Here is a 13,871-nt window from a genome sequence, read left to right as displayed (position 1 = left end):
ATGCTAAATTTAACGTCTCTTTCACATTAGCGAGTGGGTTTCTGACCTATCTGGGTGCGTTTTGAGATGCCTGATGAAGTTTGACGTTGATCCGGCATCATTTATCTTGGTGCCACACACCTTGCATGTAGCTGTTGGCTTACTGCCACTGTTAACGAAGTTATTGAAAACTAATGACAAAAGGCACAACACCGGAAGGACTTGGTGTCGCCATCATCAATGCATTGTTTTTTTATATGCAAGTGTGCACACATAAGGCATAACACATGCATTACGTTGCACATTATGGCAAAGGGCAGGGGACATGCAGCTCGTCATACGTTTCGCCAATGTATATGCGCCAATAAAAGAAAATAGAAATACATGAATGAATTTAGATTTAAAAAGCAATAACTGCATGAAAACCGGTTGTTGTCTCGAAGCTCAAGTCCGAGTCAAGTCTGAAGTCTTTTGGGTCAAGTTGCAAGTCAAGTCTAAAGTCAGCTGTTTGTGCGACTTAAGTGTGACTCGAGTCTGTCTCCGTCGAGTCTCTTGTCAACAAAAACTTATTTCTGTATAAACAGTTTTCCATAATTATAATCAACACTCTCACACCTCTCTCTCCTGCAGCAGGCGGCGCAGGGTCCGCTTCCTCCGGATTCTTTGTCGCCGCAGCAACACAAAGATGACCACCGACACAATGACGGCGATCAGCAGCGCGCCAACCACGCCGGCCGCCAGCGTGGAGTGGGTGGTAGCACTGATGGGACACAGAGCAGACGCTGGGTTTTAGAGCATGCTCAGCCCCCGAAAAACACAGCCAAACCTTCATTTAAATTGAAACGGGGCGCGCTGAGCACACGTTTTCCATACACGTCTCTGCTGATCGGGTAACTTCTCTGACCCGCGAGAAAACAAAGACAATTTCGTTGCACACAGAGCTACGTCACGTTCTGAGTCACGTGGTAACCTTCAGGAAGTGAAGTCACCTCTGATTTGAACCCAAGCATCCATCTTTTTATCAAATGAACGTAGTAATTTTGGTGCCTGAACCCAGTGGTGTAGTCTAATGTATTTTAGTGGGTATACTGTACTGTATATTGGCCAGAATCTGCCTTTGGAGGAGGGGAGGCCATATCATAGTGGGGGGTCTGGGTGTCCTCCCCCAGGGAAGTTTTGAGCATCGACTTCATTTCCTGTATTCTGATACACTTTTATGCACCAATTTACGGTGGAAATACCTTTATTTAGCCTATGTGAAGAAGAAAAAACAGATGACAATTCAAAATATATCAAAAATATAGGAAAGTATGTTACGTGTCACTGGGCATTTTTAAATGGGTATATGGAAATCCTGGAGCTTTCTTAGAGGGATATACCTGCGTATCACATAGACTACACCACTGCCTGAACCTCACCAAACTGCGGATGGAAAATAGGTCGTATTAGAGCGGAGGAACAAAGGACCCATATCGCCGTATGGTTTGGAGGATTTGCTGAATGCCTCTGGCTGTGGAAAAAGCAAAAAGCAATCTGCTTTTCTGTGAACTTTGGTGGTAAAGTTGTAGTTTTACCCGGTGCATCCAGACAGTCCGGCTCCAGAGCACCTGCACACAGACAGAGACACAGACACTCTTTATTAGATTCAACTTTATTGTCATTTAGCAGAGTACAGGTACAGAGCCAATGAAATGCAGTTGACATCCAACCAAAAGTGCAAAACAAGATATTTCTGTCCCTGAATGATTGATGGTCTCTGCAGGAGGAATCAGAAGCGGAACTCACCCGTCACTGCAGTTCTGGTGGCAGGGCTGGCACTGGCCCGACCCGTCGGGGTATTTCCAGATCAGCGTGTCTCCGTCTCCCAGCACGCCGTGGGGGCAGCGTGCTACGCAGTGGGGGCCGTCTTTAAAGTGGGCACACTGGGAACACTGGTCTGGACCCTGCAGGGAGGGGCGGGGGCAGGGAGGACATTTAGGGGCTGCAACTAACGGTTATTTTCATTATCCAATGTGCAGAACGATTCATCTAAAAATTTGTAAAAATGTCCAAGCTAATGTCTATAAATGTCTTGTTTTTTTGCTAAAGATGTTCAGTTTAATATGTTAAACAGAAAAGAGCGGAAGATTTTCATATTTCAGAGGCGTTTTTGCACAAAAAATTACTTTAATGATTAATCCATTAGTGTGTGTGTGTGTGTGTGTGTGTGTGTGTGTGTGTGTGTGTGTGTGTGTGTGTGTGTGTGTGTGTGTGTGTGTGTGTGTGTGTGTGTGTGTGTGTGTGTGTGTGTGTGTGTGTGTGTGTGTGTGTGTGGGGCAGTAGTTAACAACTGACTGGTCCGTGGCAGGTCGGGGTCCCGGTCTTCATCAGACACTCTGGGTGACACTGGACACAGCTACTGTTCACCTCCACCTCTCTGGGCTCGCTGCGGAAACATCAAAATATAATTTATACATAAATCAGGTGAATTAAACCCATATAGCAGGTGTTGAATATACAAATAACAGACTGTTTCTATTATACTCACATATTTTACTTGGGGAAAAGTCCTGCACAAAATATATACTTAAAGGGTCAAGTTTTTTCAACCTTGGCCCTATTTTCCATGTTTTTTGGTCAGTTAGCGTCCACTAAAAGTTCTGTTTCTGCCGCTGACAGACTCAGATTATTATTCTAAGTGTTTGACAACATTACGGAAAGGATCCTTTCAGAGATAGACCTTTTACTTAAAGAGTAAGATCCTTTTAATCAGTACTTTTTAGCATGTATAGAGCCAGCATATTTGTATGTAAATGGGTAAATTAAAGGTTTATTTCAACCAAACCAGAGTGGTGATTGTTGAAACAGTGGAAAGATGAACCAAGACGGCTTTTGATAGTTTTATTTAGTTTCTGTCCACTTTGAATGAAGTGTGTTTTAAGATGATAAAAGTCCTGATAATTTACATGGAGTCTGGTGGGTTAGGTGATGGTGATTTCGGGGATGTTTCATGTTAAACTAAAAGGATCTTACTCTTTAACTAAAAGGTCTATCTCTGTCTATTTGTCCTGTAGGGTTACATTACAGCCCTGATTCATGGCTGCCGGTTACAGCATTGTAGCATTCTAAACCAATGATTATTTTGTGTAAATTGAAAAGTCTATAAAGTCTGTAAGTACTCTTTAAGTGTACTGTCACTAAAGTTGTCTCTCTCACCCCTGCAGCAGGTTGCAGTGTGCCACACAGCGCCCCCTGCTGTTGAAATGCCGACAGGCGACACACATGGTGGGACCCGGACCCCAGCAGCCATCGTCTGTACACTCCAGGTCACAAGTTCGATTCTGCTTTTCTGTGTTAGCGAGACAACAAGATCTTCTTATGATGTTAACTTCACTAACGCTGTTTGTCCATTGTCAGCGTAAACACTTCCCGTTAATTTCTACGGGAGCAGCCGTGCAGTGCATTCTGGGAGCGTCGCGGGGACTTTGGAGAAAGTGGCATGGTCAACAGTAAGACAACACAAGGGTTAACTGAACTCTTCATCTCAGATTGATCTTTGAGTACTGGTAAACAATGTAAGAAGGCGCGGGAATTAATAAATTGGAGTCCGATTTGACAGGCCTTAGGGCCTTATTTTAGACATAATTCCCTACAGAACTCACCGCAGAAGTCTGGTGGAGCATTTTGGCGCATGCTGACTGTCTGGTCTCTGGATCTGAAGAGGCGCGTCCACTGGTCGGGCCGCGTGTAGCACAGCTCAGAGTTGTCCTTCAGGATCACCAAGCCGGCACTCACCTCTTTCAGAGAGCGCAGACCCAGCCAGCGCAGGTGCTTGGCCCGCACCACGGCCAGACTGTGCTGCCTGGACCGGACACAATCAACAAAATACACATTTAACGTTTAGATACTGTAGAAATATTTTATTAACAAAATGTGTGTAAGTGCTTGTTGAAAAAGAGCTGTGTGCAGTCATTGAGGAAGTGGTTAAAAGTACTCCGGGTGACATCTGATGCACAGAAAATTAAGCTTAAGTCATAAAAACAGTTTAGGCTTTTATGGCATAGAGGTGCATTGTTTAAAGGTTGCGAGAACGGAAGAGGAAGTTGCACCAGACAGAGGCCCCGACCTTGGTGTGTGGTAAGTTAAGATACCAGTTTCTGTCTACAAACAAGAAGACCCCCCGCCCCCCCCTTGCTTGAGTAAAGATCAGTACCGGCCCGTGCTATCGGCAGGATAGGTAAATGCTCGGTGCAATGGCAGTCTGAATAAGTAAAGAAAAGTTTAAGATAATTTTTTTTAAAAATGACCAAAACTTTGAAAGTGCGACAAAACATCGAAAAGGCGACACCTTGAAGAAAGCATTAAAATCGCAACAAAGAATTTCGTAAAAAATCAACCATACTTTGGAAATAAACCCCAAAAAGTGTAAAAAAACAAACAGAAAAGCAGCTGTAATCTTGCCAACTGTAGGGCGGGCTCTGGTTAAAGACTGTTAAAAAAAATAGTTAAAGACGGCGTCAGGTGAAAGTCCTGCTGTTAATTAAACCGTTAATCAGCTGACTCACGCGTGTGTTGTTCTTCCTCTGATGATCTCCAGGTTCTCAAACACAGACAGAGACGTCAGGTTCTCCGGCCAGGACTGGATCAACAGAAAACCTTAAGGAAAACACACACACACACACACACACACACACACACACACAAACGGACACAGACACAAACACACATGGACAGACACACACACACGGACACACAGAAGTTTAAGTTTTAAAAGCCTTATTCCATTAGTCTATGTTAACAAAACAGACAAAACAATTCAGAGTTTGGCCCAAAGACAACCTCTGACCCACCTGTAATTTCCTTCACTGTCCTGAAGTACTCCAGTTTAGCCGGGTCCATGGGCGGGATTTTATAGTGCGCGTCCCTGGAACAGCCAATGAAAGCGAAGCCGTTAGTTTCAAGACTAGCCTGACAAGCCAGCCCCACATCCAGATGTTGGGTCTGGGAACTCACCATTGGTCAGGGCTCAATCCTAGGGGCGGGATAAACGGTTGTCTTTCATATTCTCTCTGCACGCAATAGGATAGCGCTACAACCAACCAGAGCAGCGCTAGCTGATAGATTCAACTTTAAACTGCGAACACATCTTCCTTTTTTAAGAATAACTTCAGTGTCGTTCTTTGTTCTTTTCTCAAAGAAAAGCTGAACTCCAAGTCTTCCAGAAGACCGCTGTTCCCAGCAGCCATAAGGCCCGCCCACCTACTCTATACACAATGTGATTGGCCTGACCAGAGTTTGGTTTTTCCAGCTCGCAATACAACTGTGAGTTGCTAGACGACCCTGGCTGCAAATTACTTGCTGCCACTAAGGTGCGTCTAGATTTCTAGGCTAGTCCCAGACTGGATAAAAAGAAAGGACAGCCTATCCGGTTCAGCCAAGTGATGCAAATGCCTTGATCCTGCATTCTATCTGATTTCCAGCAGGGGGGCGACACGTGTGTTGTGAGAAAATAAGCCTGAACTTCTCTCTTGATTGAGGTTTTCATAATGAGTTTGTTTTCAATCACTAGTCCCAAGTCTTCTTTAACACTGAGGTTGTCCTCCCTGGTCAATGTTAAAACTCAACACTTATTTTGCCGCTTTCTTTGACTTTTTTGTCAACACTTTTTGACGTTTTCGGTGCTGACGTCATAATATTTTAAGAAAAAAAAAAAAGAGTGAATATTAAACCCAGCGGCCCCCTGGGGAGCGTCTCACCCATTGAAGGACGTCCCAATGAGGGACACGTCCCCGTTGATCTTGGTGCAGTTCCTGAAGGACTCGATGTTGGAGGCATTCACGGCCGTCGTCTTAATCAGAGCGCCCACCCCAACACCATCACAGACTGGAGGAGAGAAAAGGGTCTTATTATCCGTCTGTCTGTCTGTCTGTCTGTCTGTGTCTATGTGTCTGTGTCGGTATGTCTATGTATGTGTCTGCTTGTCTGTCTGTCTATATGTCTATGTGTCTGTCTGTGTCTATGTGTCTGTCTGTCTATGTGTCTTTCTGTCTGTCTATATGTCTGTCTGTCTGTCTGTGTGTCTGTCTGTCTGTCTGTCTCTTTCTGTCTGTCTATATGTCTGTGTCTGTCTGTCTGTCTATGTGTCTTTCTTTCTGTCTGTCTATATGTCTGTGTCTGTCTGTCTGTCTGTCTGTGTCTAAGTGTCTGTCTGTCTGCCTGCCTGTCTCTCTCTCTACCTACCTTTAGGACAGGGACCGTCACATGCCTTGCAGCGTTGGACTCCGTTCTCCTCCACCTCGTACATCCCAGCTCCGCAGGTACGAACACACGATCCACCTGTCACCACGTAGTTATCTAAAAGCAATCAAAAAGCATTTTATTTTATTAATTTCTACCAAAACTTAAAGGAGCCCTCTACTGATTAATTGTTGCACTCTTACAGTATAGCGCTGTCGATGCAGCAGAACCAGAGAAATCATGTTTTTATTCCACATTCATCTTCAATCCTTCACAGTAAGAATAACATGCACATCTACTTTCCCAAACACACGCTGAGGTGTAAACTGTTAGTTTCCCCTCTAACTGTCACAATCCTTCAGCTAAATCTGGAAGTTGTTTGTTCTGTCCGAATTTTTCATGTTGTGGCTGTAATAAACCCTGCAGCCTGTAGGGGGCGGTGGCAGGCCTCACAGTGGCATTATATATTTTAGAATAAATTAGATTAGATTCAGCTTTATTGTCATTGTGATTGAGTAAAAAGACAACAAAATGTAGTTTACTTCCAACCAGAAGTGCAAAAAAAGCAGAAAAGTGCAATGTGATTTACAAAGTATAGACAGGACAAGAAATATATTGCAGTGTATACAGTAGGTTTGCAGAAGGTGGTTTATAGTAATATGAATGAAATATAAATATTTATGCAGTGTATTAGTGTATTACCTTAAAAGAGCAGAAAAAATATATATATATATATATATATATATATATATATAGAGAGACTTCAGATACAGTATTAGGGGACCACTAAGGTCTATATAAAAGACTTCAGATACAGTATTAGGGGACCACTAAGGTCTATATAAAAGAGACTTCAGATACAGTATTAGGGGACCACTAAGGTCTTTTTAATAAGAGACTTCAGATACAGTATTAGGGGACCACTAAGGTCTATATAAAAGAGACTTCAGATACAGTATTAGGGGACCACTAAGGTCTATATAAAAGAGACTTCAGATACAGTATTAGGGGACCACTAAGGTCTATATAAAAGAGACTTCAGATACAGTATTAGGGGACCACTAAGGTCTATATAAAAGAGACTTCAGATACAGTATTAGGGGACCACTAAGGTCTATATAAAAGAGACTTCAGATACAGTATTAGGGGACCACTAAGGTCTATATAAAAGAGACTTCAGATACAGTATTAGGGGACCACTAAGGTCTATATAAAATAGACTTCAGATACAGTATTAGGGGACCACTAAGGCCTATATAAAAGCATCAAAAGATCACCATGCCATGGGACCTTTAACTCAAGAATCAGGTATAGTTTCCTATAAACTAGGTTTGTAATTGACCTTGAATTCCAACATTAAGTGTAAAACTATAGTGGTAGTAAGTTGGTGTTATTGGTGTTTATAAATGGCAGTGAAAAGAAGTGTTAAACGTCCACAAAAGTGCCAAAAAAACATTGAAAACGGCACCAAAAGTGTCGAAAAAAAATAGACCAAACGTCAGAAAAAGTGTTGATTTTCAGTTTGGACCCAGAAGACAACACAAGGGTTAAATATCTCTATTCGGAATGAATGACAGTGGTGAAAGTAAAGTCCATACATGGGCAGGCTTTGACGCAGGTAGCCCCAAAGGTGAACTTGGCGTTAGGGTTGCTGACGACCTGGTGGGTTTTTGGGTCGTAGAGAGTCTGAGGAGGACAAGCGTCTTTACACGTCCCGTCGTCGTTAAAATCCCTGCAGGCCTGGAGGACAAGTGCAGAGACAGAAAGACAGGCTTTTAAATGTGTGAGTGTAGTTTTAGGGCTGTCAATCAATTAAAAATAATCACACATATCTGTTCTATATGTACTTTAAGCCTGCAGTTTCAAAAAGTTTCTATATTAGAAATTTGGGTTTTCTTTCAAACAAATTGTCCAAAAAAATAACACAGACAAATCAGATGTTATCCCCCTAACCCTAAAACATGTTGAGGGAGGATAGGGATAAATTGAATGGAAATGTAGGAAGACAAGACCTAATTTTGAAAATGTCCTAGAAATGTGGGTACCATCGGGCTGTGGGAAAATAGGGCTGTCCCCCTAAAGGGAACCATTAGAGGGGAAGAACAGGGAGTGAATTCATTCTGCCTCTTATTCACAGAGCTGGCAGCGAGCGACCCGTGCAGGACGCATCCCGAGCCACGTTGTGTTCGCTATCTCCGTACGGGACCAGGCTGCCTCCACGGTGAACTGAACCTGATACGGAACTAACTGGACGCGGGACGGACGTAGGAACTCGACACCGGTGGAGACAGGTAAGTTTCGAGATCCCATATTTCTGAAGTCTTTTCGAAAATATTAGAAAGTTGTTTTTGTCCCACACGTTTCTGCTGACATGGAAATTGTAGCAGCTGCTGCAGCTTGGGTTTTATCAGGGAGGCAACGAATCCAGGATTCTGCTGAATATTGGGCTTTTTGACGGGGTTCTGGTTTTTGCCGAACCTTAGAATGTTTTTCCAACGAACCCTACACTTGCACTACGCGCGATACGCCGTAATGACTGAACCGTTGATTACGGGAAGGTGTTTACGTAGGTGGAGCGTTCAATGCAGCAGGCTGTGAGAAAGTGGAAATGGAACTGGTGAGCAGAAAAAGTTGTTGTTTGGCAGTACTTTCAGTCAAAAGAAGGCCATTCAAGTCCAGCTACATGTTCAATTTGTTCAATGCTGATTGGTCTGGTGGTGGCGAGGACCCTAAACTATACACAACATGGCCGCTGTTACAACATCTGGTCTGAAACATCTGGAAGAATACGAGTTGTGCAGGAAGGGATCTCCAGACAGCAGCCAGAATGCAGCAACTTCAGGTAGGGCAAAGGAAGGACAGTCCCTGTTTACTTCATTCATGTGTTTACTGGGTTCATGGACTGAGGATGGGAGGAGGAGTCAACACAATCTCAACCAGGGGATTCGGTTGAACCCCAAAAATCTGGATTTGGTGAATCATTACAAACAATTAATCCATTCATCCAGAACATAATCAACTATGTAAATAAGCGGTAGCTGCAGCCCTGGCATAGATCTATGCTAGGGCTGCAACTACCGTTGTCTATAGACACACAGAAACGGAAAGAAGAAGACTGACCAGGCAGTCGGTGGCTCGCGGTCCGGAGCAGCCGGCAGCACAGTGTTCGTTACAGCAGTCGCTGGGTTTGGGCCCGCGGCACCTTCGGCTGCACTGCTCGGCACACTGCAGCTTAGTGACTGAAAGAGGCACAGAGACATACATCATCACATCCCCTCAACATGAACATCTTGGTTTGAACACTGAAAATATGTACTGCACAAATCACTTTCCAGAGCGTTTCAGTAGTGTGTATGAAAGCATTTCAGCAGTTTTGTGAGCATTTCACTTGTGTGAGGTAATTGTGAATAATGTCCCAGACGGCCCCTCATAGTGGATCACAGCTACTTGTAAACATTGGGCCCTATTTTAACGATCTGAAACGCAAGTATGAAACGCAAAACGCAAGTAGCTTTGTGGGCGGATCTCGGGCGCTGTTGCTATGATACCGGCGGGATAAATGACTCTTGCGCCCGACGCAAATCTAAAATGGGTTGGTCTGAAGTAGCTAGGTGTGGTTTGGGCGTAACGTGAAAATAACCAATCAGAGCATCAGCTCTCATTCCCTTTAAGAGAAGGAGCGCTTGTTCCATGGCGGATATTATGACGTGCCTCATGATCTATCTAACACCTCTAACACCTGAAGCGCATTTTCAGTAATATTTTTCCATGTAATTATGTATGGTTTGCAAAAATGGGAACTGCTGCGTCCGTGTAGATGATTATGGCCAAGCATGCGCCCCTAAAATAGCATCTGAATAACGCGCCACTGACTTTAGACTAGCATCACTGACTTTAGACTAGTGCCACCGACTTTAGACTAGCACCACTGACTTTAGACTAGCACCACTGACTTTAGACTAGTGCCACCGACTTTAGACTAGCACCACTGACTTTAGACTAGCACCACTGACTTTAGACTAGTGCCACCGACTTTAGACTAGCACCACTGACTTTAGACTAGCACCACTGACTTTAGACTAGCACCACTGACTTTAGACTAGTGCCACCGACTTTAGACTAGCACCACTGACTTTAGAATAGCATCACTGACTTTAGACTAGCATCACTGACTTTAGACTAGCACCACTGACTTTAGAATAGCATCACTGACTTTAGACTAGCACCACTGACTTTAGACTAGCACCACTGACTTTAGAATAGCATCACTGACTTTAGACCAGGTTTTTGGCAGAATTGTTTTCTGAAACTGCAAAATAGCACCAGGGAACGTTTGCGCCTGAACACGCCTCCTCTTTTTCGCTGAACCGCCCCGGGAGCGCAAATACATTCCCTAATTTACTGACGTGCGTCGGGGGAGGGAAAAGTCCGCTGTGCGTGGGGTGCAAAATAGGAATGATACATGCGTCGGTGTACAAAGTCAATTGCGCTGAGTGCAAGATAGGGCCCTTTATGTATTTTGGATATGCATACACCGACCTTTTCAAGAAGGTGGTTGAATAAATGAAAGAGGGATGCTGTACTTTCCTGTGAAAAACTAATTGTATGTGTGCATGTAAACGAGAAAAAATAGTGAAACATTACTTTTCATTAGCTATGTAATCAGTTTATTAGGAATGTTGTTATTTTCAGAATAAGAGCAGAAAGTAGAATTTGTTTTGCACGTAAACGTAGTCAGTGATTGTGTGATTGAGTGTTTACATTTCTGGCAGTGATCCGGTCCTGCTGCCCAACATGAGCCGTTAAAACAGCCGGGATCACACTGCTGACCTGGAAACACACACACAGAGACACACACACACACACAGAGACACACACACACACACAAAAACACACACACACACACACATACACACACACACACACACAGACACGCACGCACGCAGAGACACACACACACGCAAACACAGAGACATACACACAGACACACACATGCAGACACGCAGCGAGACACAAACACACACGCACGCAGAGACACAAACACACGCACACACACATACATGCACACAGAGACACACACACACATATTAATACTCCGTAACAGGCGGTTGGTCCCAACTGAAACCGGAAACGTGATCATTCCTTCCACATACATTTAGGTGTGAAGGTGTTTGTCTTAAAAACCATGCTGGGGTTGCTGCTTCTGTCCAGGATGTCCCACCACTGGATTGTCTCCGTGTTGCATAGCAACGGATTGTTGGTCATCTTTACGCCTCCTTTCAGAATCTCTGAGGACAAGATCAAGATTAAGCATCTACAAATTAATCCAGCCCAGCTTAAAGGGGTGTGTGTGTGTGTGTGTTTGCGTGCGTGCGCGTGTGTGTCTATGTCTGTGTGTGAGTGAGGGACTGTGTGTGTGTGTGTGTGTGTGTGTGTGTGTGTGTGTGTGTGTGTGTGTGTGTGTGTGTGTGTGTGTGTGTGTGTGTGTGTGTGTGTGTGTGTGTGTGTGTGTGTGCGTGCGTGCAACTGCGTGTTTGTGTGCAACTGCGTGTGTATGTACAGTACAGGCCAGTTTGGACACACCTTCTCATTCAATGTGTTTCCTTTTTATTTTCATGACTATTTACATTGTAGATTCTCACTGAAGGCATCAAAACTATGAATGAACACATATGGAATTATGTACTTAACAAAAAAGTGTGAAATAACTGAAAACATGTCTTATATTTTAGATTCTTCAAAGTAGCCACCCTTTGCTTTTTTTGATAACTCTGCAAACCCTTGGTGTTCTCTCAATGAGCTTCATGAGGTAGTCACCTGAAATGGTTTTACCTTCACAGGTGTGCTTTGTCAGGGTTAATTAGTGGAATTATTTCCCTTATTAATAAAAAAGCAAAGGGTGGCTACTTAAAATATAAGACATGTTTTCAGTTATTTCACACTTTTTTGTTAAGTACATAATTCCATATGTGTTCATTCATAGTGTTGATGCTTTCAGTGAGAATCTACAATGTAAATAGTCATGAAAATAAAAAGGAAACGCATTGAATGAGAAGGTGTGTCCAAACTTTTGGCCTGTACTGTATGTGCAACACATTATTATGATGTGTGTGTGTGTGTGTGTGTGTGTGTGTGTGTGTGTGTGTGTGTGTGTGTGTGTGTGTGTGTGTGGAGCCCAAGTTTTTTTAAATTGTGGACTTATTGCAACAGGTATGTTGTGCACATCGATGTCGCAACATACCAAAAGTTGTAGATTTTGGACAATAAGTGACAATAGGAGTTTTTTGAAGCAAGCCATCCACACCCTCACCCACACATTAATCACCTGAAAGCAAAGGGGTTAAAGACTTAAATTAGATGCTGTAGCCATTTAAATATTAAATAACTCAGTTAAACAGCGTATTAGGAAAGCGAGATACAAGGATTCTTTTTTGAACGATCTACAGAACAAATTATTTTAGTATTTTAGTGTGGAAAGTCAATGTTTCTTTCTTGCATTTAAACTAAATGACATCACACGTAGTCAGTACCAGAGCTCATGTTTGTACACGTCCAGCCTTAGACGCAGAGCCACAAAATCCCCTTTAAGTCCACTTAATGCCCCTGAAACATCTTCAGCCAAAGCTGGTATGGGTGCGGTCTATTTCCTGGTGCCAGGACACAGTCTGGCGTTGACGAACGGTTTCTAAACGGTGTGTAAACTACGCCCAGCACTCGTCAGCCGCTTGTAAAAATGAAATGAAGCGTAACAAAGTGGGCAGTAAACTGTGTAGTCAACTGTAAGGAAATCACTGTGTGTGTGTGTGTGTGTGTGTGTGTGTGTGTGTCTGTGTGTGTGTCTGTGTGTGTGTCTGTGTGTGTGTGTGTGTCTGTGTGTCTGTGTGTGTATGTCTGTGTCTGTGTGTATATGTGTGTGTTTGTGTGTGTGTGTGTGTGTGTGTGTGTGTCTGTGTGTGTGTGTGTGTGTGTGTGTGTGTGTGTGTGTGTGTACCCGTTTTCTAATATATTCGTGGGGTCCAAAAACCGGGGACTACAGTATACTTGTGGGGTCTGCACAGCCTCGTGGGGACCAAAATGCTGGTCCCCACGAGTTTAAAGGGCTGTTTGAGGGTTAAGACTTGGTTTTAGGATTAGGGTTAGAATTAGGTTATGGTTAGGGTGAGGGTAAGGGTTAAGGTTAGGCATTTAGTTGTGATGGTTAAGGTTAGGGTAAGGGTTAAGGTTAGGCATTTAGTTGTGATGGTTAAGGTTAGGGTAAGGGTTAAGGTTAGGCATTTAGTTGTGATGGTTAAGGTTAGGGTAAGGGTTAAGGTTAGACATTTAGTTGTGATGGTTAAGGTTAGGGTAAGGGTTAAGGTTAGGCATTTAGTTGTGATGGTTAAGGTTAGGGTAAGGGGCTAGGGAATGCATTATGTCAATGACAAGTCCCCACAAAGATAGGTGTGTGTGTGTGTGTGTGTGTGTGTGTGTGTGTGTGTGTGTGTGTGTGTGTGTGTGTGTGTGTCTCATTTCTGTGTGTGTGTGTGTGTGTGTGTGTGTGTGTGTGTGTGTGTGTGTGTGTGTGTGTGTCTGTCTCATTGTGTGTGTGTGTGTGTCTCTGTGTGTGCCTCTGTCTCATTGTGTGTGTGTGTGTGTGTGTGTGTGTGTGTGTGTGTATCTGTGTGTGTCTGTCTCAT

The 13,871-nt window shown here is 43.6% G+C and overlaps 1 protein-coding gene across 1 annotated transcript in view; it reads right to left on the bottom strand.

Moving 5' to 3' along the window:
• LOC114548913 (melanoma receptor tyrosine-protein kinase) overlaps positions 1-13,871 on the bottom strand; it is a 58,549-nt gene that overhangs the window by 12,524 nt on the left and 32,154 nt on the right. Inside the window, exons 4-17 of the mRNA XM_028568942.1 lie at positions 11,349-11,483; positions 10,957-11,025; positions 9,316-9,434; positions 7,794-7,935; positions 6,199-6,312; positions 5,715-5,841; positions 4,809-4,882; positions 4,524-4,614; positions 3,621-3,820; positions 3,175-3,307; positions 2,314-2,404; positions 1,765-1,922; positions 1,554-1,586; positions 595-739 (exon numbers count right to left, since the gene is read on the bottom strand). Of these exons, the coding sequence (XP_028424743.1) occupies positions 595-739; positions 1,554-1,586; positions 1,765-1,922; positions 2,314-2,404; positions 3,175-3,307; positions 3,621-3,820; positions 4,524-4,614; positions 4,809-4,882; positions 5,715-5,841; positions 6,199-6,312; positions 7,794-7,935; positions 9,316-9,434; positions 10,957-11,025; positions 11,349-11,483 (1,631 nt within the window). The remainder of the gene's footprint in view (positions 1-594; positions 740-1,553; positions 1,587-1,764; positions 1,923-2,313; positions 2,405-3,174; positions 3,308-3,620; positions 3,821-4,523; positions 4,615-4,808; positions 4,883-5,714; positions 5,842-6,198; positions 6,313-7,793; positions 7,936-9,315; positions 9,435-10,956; positions 11,026-11,348; positions 11,484-13,871) is intronic.

Source organism: Perca flavescens, chromosome 22 (assembly GCF_004354835.1).
Source record: "Perca flavescens isolate YP-PL-M2 chromosome 22, PFLA_1.0, whole genome shotgun sequence".
In the NCBI taxonomy this organism is placed as follows: Eukaryota; Metazoa; Chordata; class Actinopteri; order Perciformes; family Percidae; genus Perca; species Perca flavescens.
The sequence above is the reverse complement of the archived record's forward strand: the minus strand, read 5'-3'. Positions and strand labels throughout refer to the sequence as shown.